The sequence below is a fragment of the Vipera berus genome (genome assembly GCF_964194415.1).
Source record: "Vipera berus genome assembly, chromosome: 1".
Lineage (NCBI taxonomy): Eukaryota > Metazoa > Chordata > Lepidosauria > Squamata > Viperidae > Vipera > Vipera berus.
In genome coordinates, this window is record NC_138202.1 from 33,913,356 (window position 1) to 33,933,218 (window position 19,863).

General features: G+C 38.5%; 1 protein-coding gene across 1 annotated transcript in view; it reads right to left on the bottom strand.

Annotated features, from left to right (window-relative positions):
• Window positions 1-19,863, bottom strand: part of ASPG (asparaginase) — a 94,289-nt gene extending 74,426 nt beyond the window's left edge. Inside the window, exons 1-6 of the mRNA XM_081312865.1 lie at window positions 19,741-19,863; window positions 16,169-16,292; window positions 14,855-14,966; window positions 7,842-7,967; window positions 6,440-6,523; window positions 2,084-2,210 (exon numbers count right to left, since the gene is read on the bottom strand). Coding sequence (XP_081168991.1) covers window positions 2,084-2,210; window positions 6,440-6,523; window positions 7,842-7,967; window positions 14,855-14,966; window positions 16,169-16,292; window positions 19,741-19,807 — 640 coding nt within the window. The 5' untranslated portion in view covers window positions 19,808-19,863. The remainder of the gene's footprint in view (window positions 1-2,083; window positions 2,211-6,439; window positions 6,524-7,841; window positions 7,968-14,854; window positions 14,967-16,168; window positions 16,293-19,740) is intronic.

Below are 19,863 nucleotides of genomic sequence, written 5' to 3' on the forward strand. Positions count from 1 at the left end.
TTTAAAAATTTATGTTGTTTAATGAAACAAATATGTAAATTATAGAAGAATGTTAAACAGTGAATTCAGACTGGTCACAACTCTCTAATAAGTTGTGTGGTTAAAAAAGTCAGGGTGCTGGGCCACAATGCTGCGATCAAACTTTTGCTTTTTTTATGTGATACATAAAAAAGGGATGGGACTTCACCTTGTTTATCACATCCTGTTACTGCCTCATAAATCTAGATTTACTATCATGCAAGACAACATAGTATTCCCTACAGCAGCTGAATATTAAATGGTTTCTTTAAGGTCATCCAGACTGTTCTATGTAGCAAAGCTAGCATCTCTCACAGATGGGATGTCCAGCTTCTGCCAAAAGATAACTGTTCCAACAGAGAACATCTAGCAAGCAGGATTCAAATTTGCACTTATATTTGGCATATTGAACATAGGGTTAGTTCTCGCTCTGGGAATCTCAATGTTCTCTTTACCAAGAAAGTTATTCTCTTTCTGCTTTAATGAAATCTCTGCCAACTGTCTCAGCAAGTGGCAGCATCTGACTGCCCTTGCTTGGTTTGGGCTCCCAAGCAGAATTGGCCTGGTAATATTTGGATTGGAGATCTCCAGGGACTAACTGGGAAGTTAAGAAATCATCCTAGAAAAAATGATAGCAAACCACTTTGTATTGATGCCAAGAAAGCTAGATGGATATTTTTGAGCAGCTACCAAAAGTCAAAATAAATCAACAGAGACTTTAACTTAAGCTAGGTGATATGGACTTAGCATTGCACTAAGTCATATTTGTTCTAAACCTGGCTCATTGAATAAGTTGGTCCATATATGCTTAAATACAAGTAAAGTTTATATCTATATCTATGCTATCACTGTCAGTCAAAACTAAACAAGTCAGACTTGTTTTAGTCCAATATGTGAAAATGATATGTTTGTCCTCCCTCTAATGAATCATTAGCACTTATTTAAAATCAAGGAGCATTTTTGCCAGGAGAACAGGACAGGTAAAATGTTTACCCTTCTATTGGACATTTAATTTCTAAATATTCACTGCTAGATTTAAGCACTTTGGTTATAAAATCTTTTAATGCAATAAATCATTTAGACTTAAAATGTAAATTTCATGCATGTCACTTTACTGTATGTGCTACCTAATCGTATTCCTTGGATGAAGAAGGACCATGGCATCAATACAGAATTACCAAGAACTGCTAGTGAACCCTGTTATTGAGGCATGGAGATATGAATTCAGTTCAGTTTTAAATAACTTTAACTGAAGTGGAATTCAGTTGTGCTTTTATTCTCCAAGGGCCTTGGGAATATGTTATGTCCTATTCTAACCAACAGAAGTATGCATTTTGTCAACAAAAATGAACATTAGTCAATCCTTCTTCAGGGATTATATACGGTACTCTGTTACAAGCAGAACTCACAAGGTACTGAAAACACTGCTCTCCAACAACCTCACTTGAGGTTGCCTGCCTTCAACTTCTACTTTCATTAACCAGACATTATCACCTGCCTTCAACTTCTACTTTCATTAACCAGACATTGCTTCAGGTTTGTTTGTCTGGTTGCCAGCAAGTGAAATTGAAAACCAGTGAGTCAAAAATTCCTTGACAATGGTGTTTTTAGAGGGACATTTGAAGAGACAATAAGGAGGAATAATTGGACAAGCAGTTGCAAGTACGATAAACTATAAGTTATGTCAATCATATCATTCAAAAGGGATCCATATATGAAATAGGTTTCATACAGTGGTGGGATTCAGCCGATTCGCACCACTTCAGCAGAACCGGTAGTAATTTTTTGTTGCCCAGGCCCAGAACAGACTTCCGGAAGTGGCATCCACACAGATACCCGGTTGTTCACATATTTGAATCCCACCACTGGTTTCATATCATGTCTGTAATGAATAAAGAGAGAATTCAGGTGCTTATTTTAGTACTGGCAAACAAACAAATAAATGAAGATAACCTCATAAATAAAAGATAAAGATGCTTGAACAACCTGGTCTCATGTGGCCACACTCCAGGAAAGGGTTACAGATTAACTACAGCCTGAAAATTGAAATCACATCATTCCTTACTTATAATATCAACCTCAGCATTTGCAAGCGGAGGCAGGTTAGGTGAGGAAAAGGCACTGAAACTCCCTGCATCCATCTTAGTCACCCGGTTTCCCCTGTACAGTTTATTATCAAAGTACAGGCACACCTACAAGGATGAGAAAAGAAGTATGTCAGTGTGCAAGCCTTGTAATTAAAATATCCAGCAGATTAAAACATACACACACATAAAGTTGTCTTTTCTTTCTATACAATGAAAACTACTTTAGAGAGAGTTATAAATATAATTAAGATTATGTAGGAGGGTTTTTATCTCTTGGCTGCTTTGAAAAGTGCTGTGTCTTTCTTGAATTTTGACAACAAAATACAAGTAAACTCCTTGTGAGATTTCCTTCCAAGAACAGGTTTGGCAGCTCTCAAGATTTGTGATGGATCTCTGAAGTTATTTTTAAAGGGGGTGGAATGGGCTTTTAATAATGTGCAAAGTCCCTCCAGAAGTGTTGATATTCTTGACAGAGCAGACAACATTGAGTTACTAGAAAGGCAAGTAGAAAATGAGTTTACCTAGATATCAGTCAGGTTTCTGGGTTTCCCTGTGTCCAGATTGTCACAGCCTATTGGTTGTTATGCCACTACAGATTAATCCCCATGGAAATTCAGAGTGGGAAACCTTTTTTTACTAAGTAATTTTCCAATCACTCTAGACCAGAGTCAATGTTGATGAATACTAAAAGCTGTATACTAGACACATGTGGAAGGCCATAGATTCATCACATCTGAAATAATCTATGCATTTTCCAATCATATTTAATTCCAATAATTGGTAAATTTCAAACCTTATGAAGTTGATTTTTGACAGCCATTTATTGTTTGAGGCTGTATATTAAGCAATGTCACACTGAAGTAGAAGGACCTTATAGTAGTAACTTTTGTTTTTTTAAAAAAACTAACTGCGAGAATAGGCAGTACCTATATAACCATTAAAATGATTGGGAAATCCAATATTCTTATGTGTACTGCAGGAAACTACTATTTGTAATATTGGAACTCATCAGCTCTAACATTCAAGCAGAATCTGCTTTCCTGTAATTTCTTTAAGTGTTTCTTAAAGTGTGGTGCCAAGACCTAGACAATACCTCTGGGCAACAGAAGTAGGAACTTCACCAATGCAAAACATAGATAAGCTATTATTTCCCATTAAAATTGGCAATGAAGATACTGAACTGGTGAATAGCGTTTGCCTTTTAGGCTCAGTGGGTTAGGACGCTGAGCTTGTCGATCAGAAGGTCGGCAGTTTGGCGGGTCGAATCCCGAGTGCCGCGTAACAGAGTGAGCGCCTGTTACTCGTCCCAGCTTCTGCCAACCTAGCAGTTCGAAAGCATGTAAAAATGCAAGTAGAAAAATAGGAACCACTCTGGTGGGAAGGTAACAGCGTTCCGTGCGCCTTTGGCGTCTAGTCATGCCGGCCACATGACCACGGAGATGTCCTCGGACAAGCGCTGGCTCTTCGGCTTTGAAACGGAGATGAGCACCGGCCCCTAGAGTTGGAAACGACTAGCACCCATGTGCGGGGGAACCTTTACCTTTACCTTTATCAACAGTAAAAGAATCAGCAGTCAAAACACTCTGCTGAATAAGACTGGCATATGCCCAAAAATGGAAAAGAAAGGAAACACCCACCGAAGAAGAAATAATAGATCAAATTTTATCCTGTGCCGAAATGGACAGGTTAACCCTAGAGATCAAAAATAAGACTGAAACGGAGTATTAGGAAATTTGGCAAAATTTGTACAATTGGTTAGAGATAAGGAGGATCGCTGAGATGACTATTGTTTGATTAGTTGATAATGTAAGGATTTCTTATTAGCACCTATATCAGGACACAACTGAAAAGATATGTAAATATAATGCTGACGACTGAAAGACAGTTTACTAAAAAATTTACAGATGTTATATGTACAGTTTGTTATACTCTGTCCTGTCATAGAATGTATTTTAAGTTTTTGTTATTTCTTTCTGTAACATAAGGTAATACTAATAGTAGTGTTGTAGCCAGGGAAGTTGAATCATGTCCACTTTTGTTTTTAAATGTACATTTAATAAAATTTTCTATAAAAAACACTCTGCTGAATGTTGTAGAGTAGCAATGAAGGTCTTGGAAAATATATCCTGATGTTGATATATTAAAAATTTTCGTGACATTCTATAAAAGTGAAATAACAAATATTGATGCTTATGAACTTTAGTGTTGGAGATTTCAGAGAGATCATTGATAGCTAAGAAAATGAACAAATGGATCACTGAACAAATCAACCCAGGGTTCTCACTGAAGGCACAAATGACCAGGCTTAGATTATCATACTCTAAACATATTATGTAAGTGCTAACTTTCAGAAGAAGCTTTATTGATGGGAAAGATAAAAAGAAGGAAGATAACAAATAGCAAGGTGGATGGATTCAATTACAGCACTTTACAGCACTGTTGGAAAACATGAAGGATCAGGTTGGGGACAGAGAATCATGGATAAAATCTATGTATATGGTCATTAAGAGTCAAGACCAATTTGATGGCACATAATCAATTACTTCCCATGATTTGAAAAGTCCAGCTCTATTGAGGCTGCCTAAAAGTGCATTTCTCTTTTTAGCAGTCATATAGAATGGGTGGTGGCTCAGTGGTTTAAAAGCTGGGTTTGTTGGTTGGAAAGACATCAGTCCAGGTCTGAGACCTGAGCGCCATGCGATCGGGTGAGCCCCCATTTTCACTCTAGCTCCTGCCAACCCAGCAGTTTGAAAGCATGCAAAATGCAAATAGATAAATAGGTACCACTTTGGTGGGAAAGTAACAGTGCTCCGTGATGTCATGCTGGCCACATGACTGCAGAAATGTCTTCAGACAATGCTGGCTCAATAGAAACAGAGATGAGCACCATCCCCTGCAGTCAACAACAACTAGCAGAGTAAAGTCTACAGGGAATCCTTTTTTTGTAGAATCATAGGGCTGGAAGGACCTTGGAGTCCTTATTCCACCATGGATCAATCTTTTCCTAGAAAAAGCAGCAACAGAGTGTCCACAACTCCAGGAGACAAGCTGCTTCACTAACTGTTTTCACTGTCAGGAAATTTCTCCTTAGTTCCAGGTTGGATGCCCTCTGATGAGCTTCCCCACATTGCTTCTTGTTCTGCTCTCAGCTGCTTTGGAGAATAAGTCAACCTCCTCTTCCCTGTGGCAGCGCTTCAAGTATTGGAAGACTGCTATTATGCTAAGCCTTCTCTTCATTAGGCTAAACTAAACATATCTAGTTCCCTTAGTCATTCTTCATACAGTTTAGCCTCTGGACCACTTATCTTTGTTGCTCTTCTCTGTACTCTCTTTAGAACTTCAGCCTCTTTTTTGTATCATGGTAAGCAGAACTGGATGCAGTATACCAGGTGTGACCTTACTAGTGCAATATAGAGTGGTACTATCAATTCCTGTGATCTTGATGCTATCCCTGTGATGATGCAGCCTAAGACTACATTGGTCTTTTTGGCAACTACCGTGTTTCCCCAAGAATAAGTCACGGTCTTTCTTTTTTTCTTTCTTTTTTGCCTCCAAAAGAGGCACCGGAACTTATTTTGGGGGGGGTCTTTTCCACAGTCTCACCTTACAGCGGCGGCACTGACAGCCCCACTCAGCCAGCCCAGTTCTTCTGTGGCAGAAAGAAATGCCTCTGCAGCTGAGAATGGCGCTCCGGATTGACATGCACGGTATTCTCCATTTTGCCATCAGAGACCTTCTGGAAAGGCCTCTGCAGCCGAGAACCTAGCTACAGATTGACAGCAAAATGCAGGCCGTGGGGCGCCGCAGAAGTGGGCCAGCAAGGCGAGGCAGGTGTCGATTCATGGGAGGCCTGGTTGCAATGATAGCAGGTGTGGGGCGCGTGGGGCAACTCCACTCCCCCAGCCCCACCCTAGCCTGATTTTTAGGGGTGCACCTTGCCCCCAAACTAGGGCCTGAATTCCTCTCACTGGTACTACTTTTGCTGAGCCAGGTACTGCCTGTTCTGTACCTGTGTAGTTTTTCTTGCCATATAGTAATATTGAATCAATAGTGAATCAAGTATTTTTAAATTATATATATATATATATATATATATATATATATATATATATATATATATATATATATATATATATATATATATATATATATATATATAAATTAAAGTTCTGTGTAATTGCTCTTTTGTTGCTGTTTGCATGCTCTGATATTATTTTTATAAATCAAAATATTTCTGAAACAACCTGCCCACCACCCCAGTCATGATCTACAATGCAGCCCTTACAGGGAACAAAGAGTCTAAAAGCATTTTTTTTAAAAAAGGAGGAACAGACCTCAGGAATTACAAACTGTCCAGCAATCAACAACGCCCCCAACAGGTTGGCTCTGCCATCATTCCTCAGTTCATATATTGGTATCTAGAAAAGAGAGAAATGATAGCCAATTGCTGTTAAAAAAGAAATCATAGGCACTCAGCAACAAGAGAGAGAGCAACTCCAGTCGACACAATACAAAGTGAGTGTAAAGCCATGCATTATTTATGAAGCATTCTCTTAATGTATGATTTATTGGAACATGGTTGTATTTCTTCATCTCAACTATGGCAGATGGTGGAATTTCTCGTTTGGAATGTAAAATACTTTCTCCCACACCTCATGAAGTTATCCTTGAATTTTACCATACTCTCCATGTTGGGGTGGGAGAGGAAATAATTCAAAGTGGAAGAGGGATCACTACAATCCTCCCCAAAATTTAGCCTATTTCTTTGCATTTTATTTTAAAGCTTTAGCTAATGCAAAAGTCAAATTTCCACCAATGGTTCATGACAATCATGAACAGTCTTGTAGCAAGCAATTAAATAGCAAATGGTCTGTAAAAGTAAGGTATTTTACTGGATCCCCTTTTAATTGTCCTTTCTTCGCAAAACCACCGTAAAGAGCTAAGATGATTTGCAGTGGTGATTAAATGGAAGGGATTCATTACTTCTTCCCAAAAACATTGTTCCCTGATAGAAATAATCCTTTTAAAACTGTTGCAAGGTCCAGCAATAATAATGCCAAGGGTAAGGAGGAACAATTTGAATCAGGAAAAGGGAGAAGATTAAAAAATAAAACAAACCTTCAGCATTACCAATATCTCAATCAAACTAGCTGTTTTTCAGGATATTTCCAATTTAAAAAAGATCACCACATAACACTGATGGCGAACCTTTTAGAGACTGAGTGCCCAAACTTCAACCCAAAACCCATTTTTGTATTGTCAGGTGCCAGATGGGCATGGCCCAATCAGTGGGTGTGGCCCACTGGGTGGGCATGGCTGTGGTGTTAATGGCAAACTGGGTGGGAATTAAAAAGTTCAATCAATCAATTCCAACTTTGCGAGATCTTTTTTTCCCCACCAGAAGTTGAAATTGATGATTGATTGAACCTTTTTTTGCACATGGCAGTGGAGGCCTAAACCGAAAAGGTTTTATAAAATCCAGCTGAAGGCCTAGGACTGGGGTGACAGCACGCGTGCCCACAGAGAGGGCTCTGCGTGCCATTTGTGGCATGCATGCCATAGGTTCGCCACAACAGCCATATAAGGTTATGAATTGTCCACATCATTTCTCAATCACTATATTCCATGTGCAAATAGGGGTGGAAAAATTGTAATGAATAAGAATTTAAAAAATGTCTTCTATAGTCAAAACATATTTTTCAATACAAATATATTGTTTAACTGAAAATTTCTTACCTGAGATCCTGTCAAGATTACGGTTTTACCCAGATTCTCACACATGAAGGACAATGCTGAAGATGTATAAGCCATTGTATCTGTGCCATGGAGAATCACAAATCCATCATACTTCTCATAGTTTGCCTGCAAATTGAAAACAAATTGATTGTGGTGAGAGAAACAGTCAAAGGGACAAAATAATCAGTTTTTAAATAATACAGACTTTTTGAGAATTGTGGGATATAAAATGGTGATGGACAGAGGTCATGCTTGTTGCATTTATATCAATAAAATCAACACCAACCAAGCAAAAAGTTATTAATTTAGAATTAAATAGCAGAGGGCAAGGTAATTTAAAACCAATGTAATTTAGTTTGCTTTCAATACCACAACAAAATAAAACTGACCTCTCATTTATAGTAGAGAGGTTCTTTCAGTGCAGATGATATTAGAATTTGTTTGTCTGATCTCTAAAAAGCAGGTAGAGAGGAAAAAAATGTCTCTCCAAATGTACATTTAAAAAGTTATCATGGCAAAACATTCCAACATGGCATCCACTAGATGAGTTGGATGTGTTGCCTGGGACTAAAGGAGTCCACATCAGTTAGAGCAGGGGTGTTCAAACTGCCAGCCCATAGGCCGGATGCGTCACGTGAAAGCCACACCCACCCCATTGCCGACAATGGAGAAAAAGCTCCGATACGTTGTGCGACATCACGTGACATCGCGAGTTTGACATGTCTGAGTTAGAGAACATTCAAGATGGAGGAATGACTGAATGTTGGAGACTTATGATCTGATCTCTATCAGCCAGGTCTGCCTGTTCCTGCAGAATAGATAAAGATTTTTTTCCCTGTCCTCACACAAATGGATGGTAAAACGTAGACTGAAAAATAAAAACAAAGGAAGGACTTGAAAAGCCCCAGCAGAGGACAGCCCTTATGTCTGACCAATACAAGAAAATATGATCAATAATCCCTTATTTATTTGAGTATGCCTGTCTAGCTTCTAAGAAAATAATTAATTCTTAAAGAATACAGACAACATAAAATCTAGTGAGAGGTTTTTTTTCAGTCACTAATTATGACAACATTCAAAGACTTGTTCTTTGGTGTATAAATATTAATGATATGTCCTTAACCAGAGGAAGACTGCTAATTAAGAAAAGCTTAGCAGTAGCTTTAAAACAGGAATGTTAACATATGTAAATGAATCATATGGTCTGATTCCTTGTTCTTGCTTTTACTTTGGGGATTATACCATTTATGGGAGCAGACTAAGCAAACTGGAGCTATTGTAATAGTGGATACAGAAAAAATGCCATCCTTACCAGACACCAAATGTGCCAAATGCTAACGGAAGACTGCCCTCGTCTGTTCATAAGACAGTACAGAAAATAGACAGACGCACACATACCCACAATGTTTTCTTTAAATAAAATTAGAAATTTACATTGTCAAAGAATGAATATACACTTGGATATACTTTATCTCCCAGATGGCTAATGGTAAATTCTAAGCTATCATTTGTCAATCTTAAAATAATACAATTAGTGGTATGCAGAATCAGATCATTGATTTTTATTTTTTTTGGTCCAAGACTAATTGTCTGACAGGCAATAGGTTTCTAAGATTTCAAGCAAACCCTTCTCATCACCTGACTTCTTTTAAATTAGAGATGTCATGTCCATTGCCATTGTACTACGATATCTGACCTCCCATAATGTGGAAGACAACATTGTTTATATCTAATTATTTTTTTCTGAGGTAGAACTGGCAACAATCTTTGTTTTTATGCCTGAAATAATTAAATTTTCAATAAAGCAAAGGAAAGTAGATCAAAAGTAAAACAAATTGCAGAAGACTTTCAAATTAGAAGGATTTCTGGCTTACAATGGCAAGTATATTTGCAAATATTAATTTGCTATTTTTTTATCTGTCCAACAATCAGAGTTCTCTGGGCAGATTACAAAATCATGCAGTCAAAAGTCAGAAACATTAATATAGCAAAAGTTAGCTAAAAAGTCATAACCAGTATAATTATTATTTTTTAAAAAAGAACCATCTGCATTAACTATCTGGCATTAATTGCTTAATTTTCTCAGTGTTCCTCTATTGTAAAATGTAAGTATTAAATGGTATCCTTCAAGTAGGCCTTTGTACAGATCTATGGACTAATTTATTTAATTCAGTAATTGGAATCACACATCCCAATTAGCCATTAGTTTACTTATATTTGGCTTCCTGAATAAGCCACCGCTGGTTGCGTTCATACATTACACAGCCTAAATGAGACAGCCCACACGATGGCTTAGCAGGATGTGTGAACTCAGCCAGTCTGTATACATTATAATGTAATAATTTGTGACATTCTGTTGACCTAATCTCTTGGGTATGATTTTACCTCCAGGAGTAACTATTATGCATTTAGCTCCCATTGGAGTTTGCTTATACCACTCTGCATTGAGAAAGAATCAGAATCAACAATCCTTTAAGGAACCCGTCCAAAATGTAACTCACTGGTTCAAGCATGATTTTGAATTAAAAGTGAGCAAACTGAAATTGGGAAGGGAGGGAGGGAGGATTTTAACATGTTTAGTTCTGGAGGGTGTTGCATTATCCCAAACAGTCCTCAGTCACTCAAGCACTGATCATCTCACACTTGGACTACTGCAATGCAGTAGTATCTGGAAGTTACTCTTATATCATATATATTATTATAGAATTTTATATAAAAGTATATTAAATATAAGAGTAACTTCTAGATACTTTCAAGGATAGCCCAATGAAAAGTGCATTGCAGTAGTCCAAGAGTAAGATGATCTTTGTATAATATATAAAAAATGGTTGCTGGAATTGCGTATGTCTAGTTTAATGAAAAGAAGGACTAGGAAGAGGGAGTCAAGCTATTCTCCAAAGTACCTGAAGGCAGGACAAGAAGCAATAGATGGAAACTAATCAAGGAAAATGTTAAGTCGTGGGCTCTTGGGTGCAGGAATGACGACACGAGGCTGAGTACAGGATAACTCATACTTTATTCTTGCTGGAACTGTACTGAAACTTGGGCTGCAACCAGCCACAATATATAGTCTAGCCCCTAGGTGGCAGCCAATGGGTTTGAACCCACTCTTGCCGCCTGGGGCTAGCCAATTGCAGGACCGGAGACAGCCAGTCTGGGTTGCTGGAGAGCCGTTGGCTGCTCCAGCAACGCACATGGTGTATCACCACAAGCACAGTACATAACAGAAAAAATCAACCTAGAACAAAGGAGAAATATCCTGAGAAAACAATTAATCAGTGGAACAACTTGCCTCCAGAAGTTGTGAATGCTCTAACATTGTAAGTTTTAAGAAGAGATTGTTTGAAATTGTATAGAGTTTCCTGACTGAGCAGGGAGTTGGACTAGAAGATCTACAAGGTCCCTTCCAACTCTGTAATTCTGTTTCAGCTGGTGCAGAATGTAGGTGTGCATGCAGTTCTTGGGACCACTAGGATGGCCCATATTATTTCACTATATACACAAGCTGCACTGAATGGTGTTCACTCCTGGGTCCAATTCAAGGTGTTGGTCCTCCTCTGCAACCGTTCTTTATATGTTTTAGTCTTTTTATATGTTTTAGCCGAGAGAGGGGGGGAGGGAGGGAGGGAGAGAGAGAGGGAGAGAGGGAGATGAGACTATGATGGTCTCAAAATTACCTAGTGTCTCTCATGCCTAAGGCAGGACTGGAATTCACAGCCTCCTGGTTTTTAGTCTAGTGTCTTAATCACTAGACCATTTATAATTAGGGTTATATTTATGATTAGGGATATATTTATAGTTAGGGTTAGGATTCTCATACAAATATTTTATTTATACTGTATGTGTATGTATATATTCTATTGTTTTCTATTGTTGTTTTAAACATGTATGTCCATATAGGATTGTAAATCACTCAGAGTGAGTGGATGATTGGAGCAGTACGTAAGCCCAAATAATATAAATATATTGAAGCTTACCTTATTTTATAAATATAAAATATCACATGGCATTTACTAATCAAACAACAATTTCAAACATGGAAATCATAAACCAATTGTTCACAATGGCCGTCTTCTCTAGACCTACTGTGGTCTCTTAAAACTGAGGTGTTTTCACGCACCTTCAGCACGGGTCCAGACTAAGAATTAAAACTTACCGGACCTGCAACTAGACATCTACACAGGAATTTGTAAATGCCAGATTGATAGAATGATCCTATGTAGTTGGGAATAAAGCCCTTTTAGTTGAGAGAGAAAAATCAGAACAAAGGAAAGGAGCACTGACCCACTGAATACCCAATGGCCACACTTTGTCTTTGTAACCTTTAATATTTAATTTCTCTCCAGTGCCCTTTATCACTTTCACTGATGCTAATCATCAAATAAATAAGTGAATGATCATTTATTTATCATACAAGTCTGCTTTCTTATGCACCAAGTCTATTGAGATTTGTGACATTGTACAACATTTCAAGTGTGGGCAGTTGAGAGAAAGTCACGTAAAAAATCTGCCATAGGGAAGGACCATTCTTGCAAAGGGAACATAGTGAGGCCCCAGAGGAGTAGAGAGTCAGGACTTGGGAGACAAAAACCCAGGATCCCACATGTTGGACTTTTGGGGACTGTCCTCAAATGCAACAGTAAATAAATAGTGAGCTTCCAGATAATTATGAAATCCAGTATTTAAAATTACCTTGTTGATGCTTTTGAAATAAGATGTTGGAGAAGACTCCTAAGAACATCTCGGACAGCCAAGAAAACAAACCAATAGATCATTGAACAAATCAACCCAAAGTTCTCACTTGAGGCACAAATGACTAGGCTGAAATTAACCTTCAGATATCTTATGCAAAGCAGACCTCTCTGAAGAACACTCTAGTGCTTGTAAAGGGTGGAAGGAAAGGGAAGAAGAAGACAACCAAACAAAAGATGGGTAGTCTCAGCTACTAGACAATGAGTCACTATTGAAGATCCAAAGACCACGTTAAGAACAGACTGTTATGGAGGAAAACTATCTATGTAGTCACTAAGAATTTATAGCAACTTGATGATACCTAACCAATGCATCAAAACTGTACTACTGCATAACAGATCTTTGATTTCCAGTAACAAATGAAAATGACTTTTTCTAAGCCACTAATATACTAGCTTCTGGAAGCTTGAACATATACCAGAGAACAGAAACGGCAGTGCAGAACTAATAACCATGCAGCTCAATACAACACTTTTATACACCTTATACCAGACATATCAAACTCGAGACATCACATGACATCACGCAATGTATCAGAGCTTTTCCCCATTGCCAGCAATGGGGTGAACGCGGTTTCCTCGTGACGCCAGCTGTTTGACACCCCTGCCTTATACAATTCAGATAGAACCAAACTGGCTGGGAATTCTGGAAGCAACAATCCTAACAAAGCAGTTACCAATCCTTAGAACTTTTTTCCAAAACCTGCTACTATTAACTCCATTGAACAGAAACTTCGGTGATTAAATACTTTTGTGTCCAGAGAACAAGTTCTTTATCAACAAAGTTATGGAGTATGACACTCATCCTTTCACTGAATTCTATTTTTAAAATGTCATTGTGTTTCAATAATGCCAGATTGCTCTGTAAATTGCTTATTCTTCTGCAAATTCTCCCTGGCATACCATCTGTAAATTTTGCAGAGCAAAAAGCAGCAATATACCACCATCTTGTGGTCATATGAATTTTAGCAGAAAGGTTTTTAAAAAATGGATGTGTCCAGGAAATGCAAGGCAGGCACTGATGTTTTAAGTGAGTCATAGAATTATAGAATTATAAAACTGGAAGTCACTTAAAGTTACATCAGCTTTCATTCTCCTCATTCCTTTTCCTAGAACAGTGTTTCTTAAGTGTAATCCTGGAGGTCCTAGTCTAAGACCCTTCCACGGGTCCATGAAATCACCATTTTTGCCAGTTATTGGAGATATAGGTAGTCCTCAACTTACAACTATTCATTTAGTGACCATTCAAAGTTACAACAGCACTGAAAAAGTGATTTATGACCATTTTCCACACATATTACCATTGCAGCATCCCATGGTCATATGATCAAAATTCAGATGCTTGGCAACTGACTCATATTTGTGACGATTGCAGTGTTGCAGGGTCATGTGATTAGCTTTTGTGACCTTCTGACAAGTAAACTCAATGGGGAATGCAGATTCACTTAATAACGATGTTACTAACTTAACAAATGCAATGATTCACTTAACAACTGTGACAAAAAACTCATAAAAGGAGCAAACTCACTTAACTGTTTCACTTAGCAACATAAATTTTGGGTTCAATTGTGGTCGTAACTTGAGGACTGCCTGCACGTAACTCAATGTTATTCCTTATCATTATTTTTAATCTGTTAAAATAAAGTTTTTTCATGAAAAATATTGTATTTAAATCAATATCTAATGGGTTTAATAATGTTATTTTAAATGATTCAGTATTCTACAAATGCATCCATTTTAATTTTTAATTAGATTAATATAACCCATACAGACCACAGCTTTTTTGCGGTTGGTCCTCTATAATTTTTAGAAGTGGGAAGGCGTCCCCAGAACAAACCGTTTAAGTAACACTGTACTAAAACAATCTTAGAAGCGGGATCCTAGTTTTTAGAAGAACATTTGTATATAAAAAAGGATTGTTTAAGAGATGCTGGGCCATCACTATTGTTGTTCCAATGATATTCTCATTAGTTTTCTCCAAGTCATTTCTCAAAAAAGAAATCAGTAATGAAGGAAATAGGGAAAATGGCATATATTAGTATGAGTTTAATAGGCAGCCATGTGAATCACACAACTTGCCAATTAAGATAATTGGTTGGTTGTGACTATGTAATCATCTCAGTTAAAATAAACTGAGGATTTGAAAGAACTGAAGTTTTGGTCCTATATTAGGCAACTGATCAGAAATAATAGCTGAGTTACTGATCACAGAGTGATTATGTATCGGTGACCAATAACATATTATTTATCTTTAAAAATTACCTCAAGGCACCTGGCAATTTTGTCCCATTCAGATGGTGTCATATTTGAAGAATCTAATAGAGGAGAAAGTTCCAGGATGGTGTAGATAATTCTTTTATTCTGGTTGGAAGAACTGTCATAAAAAGAACATTTTGTTTTAACAATACTGCTTTTCAGATCACTCTGGACAAAGGTATCAAGTTATAGTTGAGGAGAAAATCTACAAATAGAATGGCTTTCATGCAAGATATTCCTGGCAACTTGTGAGGGGTTGACATGATACAGATGCAAGTAAGCATCAACACCCACAGTCACTCTGAAGTTGGGCAGCACCAAAACTGAATAAATAAATAAAATTAAATTAAACCCCCATACCTCTACTATTCTGTCACTGCAAATTTATTTTCCCTCACTCTCCATTACTACACATTATTCTGGTATCTTTTAGTTCTCTGCACCCATCCTTAACCTCCAGCTTTACCAACTCCACAAAATAGAAAGCTCTAAATCTTCTTTTGCTCAAAGTGCACAAGGTACCAACTTTTTTTTTAAAAAAAGTGCTTGGGTACTAAAAATAGTGAGGTTTTCCTTATAAAAATCAGCACTAATATAAACAAATTCAACCATTTTCCATCTATTTGAGAGTTATCTATTCTATAACTGTCTGGTTTGGTACAGCAACCAAACAGGACAGGTACAAATTCCAACAGATAGAACAACTGCAACCAGCCTACCTTCCATAGAAGGCCTGTACGTTGAGCAGGTCAGAAGAAGGACTGGGTAGATGTCATATCCTGATCGTAAACTGTTTCAACAACTTCCCTCAGGACAGCATTACAGTATAGGGCATTGTATGACAAAACAACTAGACACGGGGGCAATTTTTATCCTCATGCTATCATTCTGCTGAACACTTAATTCTCTGTCTAACATCTAATGTCTGCTACCCCATGTAGTATGCTGTAGTATTATTTATTCTTATTATCTTCCTTACGCCCCCTTTTATTGGTAATATTATTATGTTGCTTTGCGTGTACCCTGAGTGCTTATGTATGGAGACAAATTCCTTGGGTGTCTAATCACACTTGGTCAAATAAAGTATTCAATTCAATTTAATTTTAATTAATTTAGATAATTGCAATTTTATTTTTTTCGAACTGCAAGGGGATTAGCTGAGGATTTGGGCAGCCAATCCCAATAGATCAGGAGAGTCCCAGACTGGCAAGCATTATTCTGGACACAATCTTAAATATTTTTTAAAAAAATATCCAGGATGCTTCACAGGAAATTCAAAAGGTCATTAAGCAACAATATTCCAGTATTCCAAATACATACGGAAGTACCAAAGTGTCAACTCCAAGGCGATTATATAGTTGGGTTTCCTTGGCATATGTTGCATCATGAAGTATGGTCATCTTCTTCAGCGCCTCTGCAAGCTTTTTGGCTTCAGGGACAAGACCTGAGAAACAAAAGAAATCATGAATAAAACAATGTTCTCTGACTGTTTATCTGAACTTTGAGAGTGAGATGTAGATCAGTAGTAGAAACATGGTTTGCATGAAGAGAATTCCAGGTTCATTCCTTGCATCTCCAGTTAAAGCTAAACATATTCTTGCCTAAAACCCTGAATTATCATTCCAATGATAATAAGCAAAAGTGGATCAATTGCAAAGGTTTACTATGCTGTTCCACATAAACTGGTATCTGAAATCATAAAACTCTGCAATGCATTCTGCTTGTCTAACACTCAAAACAGGCAAGAAGTGAAATAAAACAGGGAAGGCTATCGCCTGTGACAGACTTTACATCGTCACATTATTGCTTAGTGCAACATGTGAATGCCGTTCCTGTACCTTTGGTCCCTCCCAACTGAATCAACAGAGAGTCAGGCTCATATTTAAAATTACATCAGAAGAATTCCGAAATGTTTAGAATCAGCCCATTTCATTGTCAGATTACTGTGAGCTTTCAGTTTAATCTAATGCACATTCCTTGTTGACAGTATGGCCCAGATTAATACAAGTAGTCCTCGAGTTACGATCATTATTGAGCTTGGCAATTACGGTCATAAGTCACGAAAGTTGCAAAGTGGGTCACCATATGACCAGACCTGTTTTTGTGACCTTTTTTTGTGGTAGTCATTAAGCAAATACCGCAGTAAAACACTATAAATTACATCTATATGACCATGGGCTGCTAGAAATGGCCTAAATTATGGGCTGGTTGCAGTCATGTGACCATGTGGGGAGAATGACATTGGAATTTCAAAACTCTGTCATAAGTCCCTTTTGAGGGGTCAGTGATAAATATAGGACTACCAATCTTGCTCTTAAACAGTTTTAATTTGCCATACAATCAGAAAAAGAAACTAGGTCTTCCAGTTCCTAAAAAATTAAAGTAACGGTAAAGGTAAAGGTTCCCCCGCACATGCATGCTAGTTGTTTCCAACTCTAGGGGCCGATGCTCATCTCTGTTTCAAAGCCGAAGAGCCAGCGCTTGTCCGAGGACGTCTCCGTGGTCATGTGGCCGGCATGACTAGACGCCAAAGGTGCACGGAATGCTGTTACCTTCCCACCGTAGTGGTCCCTATTTTTCTACTTGCATTTTTATGTGCTTTCGAACTGCTAGGTTGGCAGAAGCTGGGATGAGTAACAGGCGCTCACTCTGTTATGCGGCACTCGGGATTCAACCCGCCAAACTGCTGACCTTCTGATCGACAAGCTCAGCGTCCTAACCCACTGAGCCACTGCATCCCCTTTGAGCCACCGCGTCCCCTAAAAAATTAGCCCTGTTTAAATGAAATAAAACATTGCAATATTATATAGAACAAATCTTGTTTCAAAAATTAGGTTTTCAGGTATGCGAGTATATCAAGAATAAACATTTTTCCATTTTAGTCCTTTCCACGGAGGCAGTGCCCTTTACATGATGAGCTTGTCATGTTCAGGAACACATTACTCACTGAGAATAGGGCTCCCTTTCACTATTACTCAGGCAGCTGTTGCAATAGGCTAACCGAATTGCATTGTTGCAATAAATTAGCCAAACTGCAGAGCAACACTAAAACTTCCAGAGTTAAATCTCCAAGTTTTCTTCCTTGTGTCTATAAGAAAGAAAAAAAAATCTAAAACATCAACTAAGATTTCTTGTTATCATTTTATTTGGATGTATCTGATACTTGAGCCAAAGAATGCTTCTGCAAGCTGCCCTGTATTTCCAAAAAGTCAGGAGAGAAAATGAAAGTTGGATCAAGAAGAAAATTGTGTATTAATAATTGACACACATCCCTAGGCAAAAGCACATAAGCATCCAAAGTTATTCACGGAGGGTGAAGTAATGTGAATGTATATCAAAGGTTCATGCTGAAAAGGGACTTATTTTGGTGTTATTTACTTCCAACTAGTATGGAACAATCCTGAGCATAACAAGTCAGGGAAAAGTAGGGAATGGTTTCTGGCGTTCTTTCCAAACTTTTTAATAGCTTTGGCTACAGGAAACTTCAGTTTTACAGTTATCTCTTTGTGTTATAACAGTTAATTCTGCATAACAGTTATAACTATCTGTGTATGTGCAAAGGGTCTATTGAGACGAGTACATATAAATTACTTCTAAGTATAATGTGGTTAAGACCTCAAGAGTCAGGAGGCCATGAGTTCTACTTCTACGTTAGGCATGAAAGCCAGCCAGCTGATTTTGGGTCTGTCATTGTCTCTCAGCCCAACTCACCTTACAGGGTTGTTGATATGGTGAAAATAGGAGGAGAAAGAAATATTAGGTATGTTCACCACCTTGAGTTATTTATAAAAATAATAAAGGTAGGAAATAAATAAAAATATGTCTGCTCTCTTGTTTTGCACTTATGTCTATGTATGCAAAGTATGAGGCAGGCTGCATTCCCTCAGCTCTGGGTCCTGCATTTGGGAAGGATGGAGGAGTGGAGATTTCCAACCCCTGGATCATGTGACCCTAAAGGAAGCCCATGGTAGGCTTAGAATAGAAATATCAGCAACATTCTGAGCCAATGTGCAAGTGCTTCTCCCATAGGAATACCTTGGAGAATATTTTGGGAAAAGAATTTCTCCATTGCCTCATCTTAGACCCCGCCCATTTGTAGACCTGGTCCTTCTTTTGTTGCTTTTGTCCCATTAAATCAAACTTTATTTAGAATTATCTTGCTGACAGATGCTGGAGTCTCCGTCTCCTTTACATTACAGTATTCTGTTCCAACAAAGAATTAAAAACCTCCTTCAAATCATGTTCAACTCCTGGTGGCTTCACCTTTCGACAATCCCAATCATGCTTAGCCCCCTCCCCCTTCTTCACCCAATGAACTCATGAAACCTATTTCCCTATGAATGTACCTAATTAAGCTAAGATCAGCTTCAGGGTGGCAGCCATCGGCTAAGATCTCAAGGAAGAGTCAGGTAGAAGACATTCAATAAATGAGATCAAAACTCTTGAGGTGCCTTTTCCAATGAGGTCAAGCAAGCGCCGAATTACAAATCCCTCCCAAACTACTTTTGGCCAATAGGTGGCTGCACTCTAGCACAACCTTAGGAACTTGAAGATGCGTGGACTTCAACTCCCAGAATTCCCCAGCCAGCTATGCTGGCTGGGGAATTCTGGGAGTTGAAGTCCACGCATCTTCAAGTTCCTAAGGTTGGGAAACACTGCTCTAGCACATTTGAAGAGCACCAGATTGGACCCCCGTTGTATAGGACTGCCTCAATCGGGCTAGAATTCAATAAGCGCTTTATCCGGGGGGGGAGTGCGGGGGGGGAGTAGAATTTCTGCCCGCCCGAGAGGCGCGCGGCAAGGGAGGATCCGTGGGAGAGGGAAGATCGCTCCTCTCTTTCAGGTGCTCGGCTCGTTACTCAGCCTGACCAATCGCCTTCTTACTCACTCACCCTCGGACTGGGTCACCATCCCGATAGTCCCGCCGGTGTTGATCACCAGCACCCACACTTCGGCCATGGGTCTGCACCCAATGTCCAGGGCCGGAGCCGGCTCGGTGCACGAGAGAGCTCTGC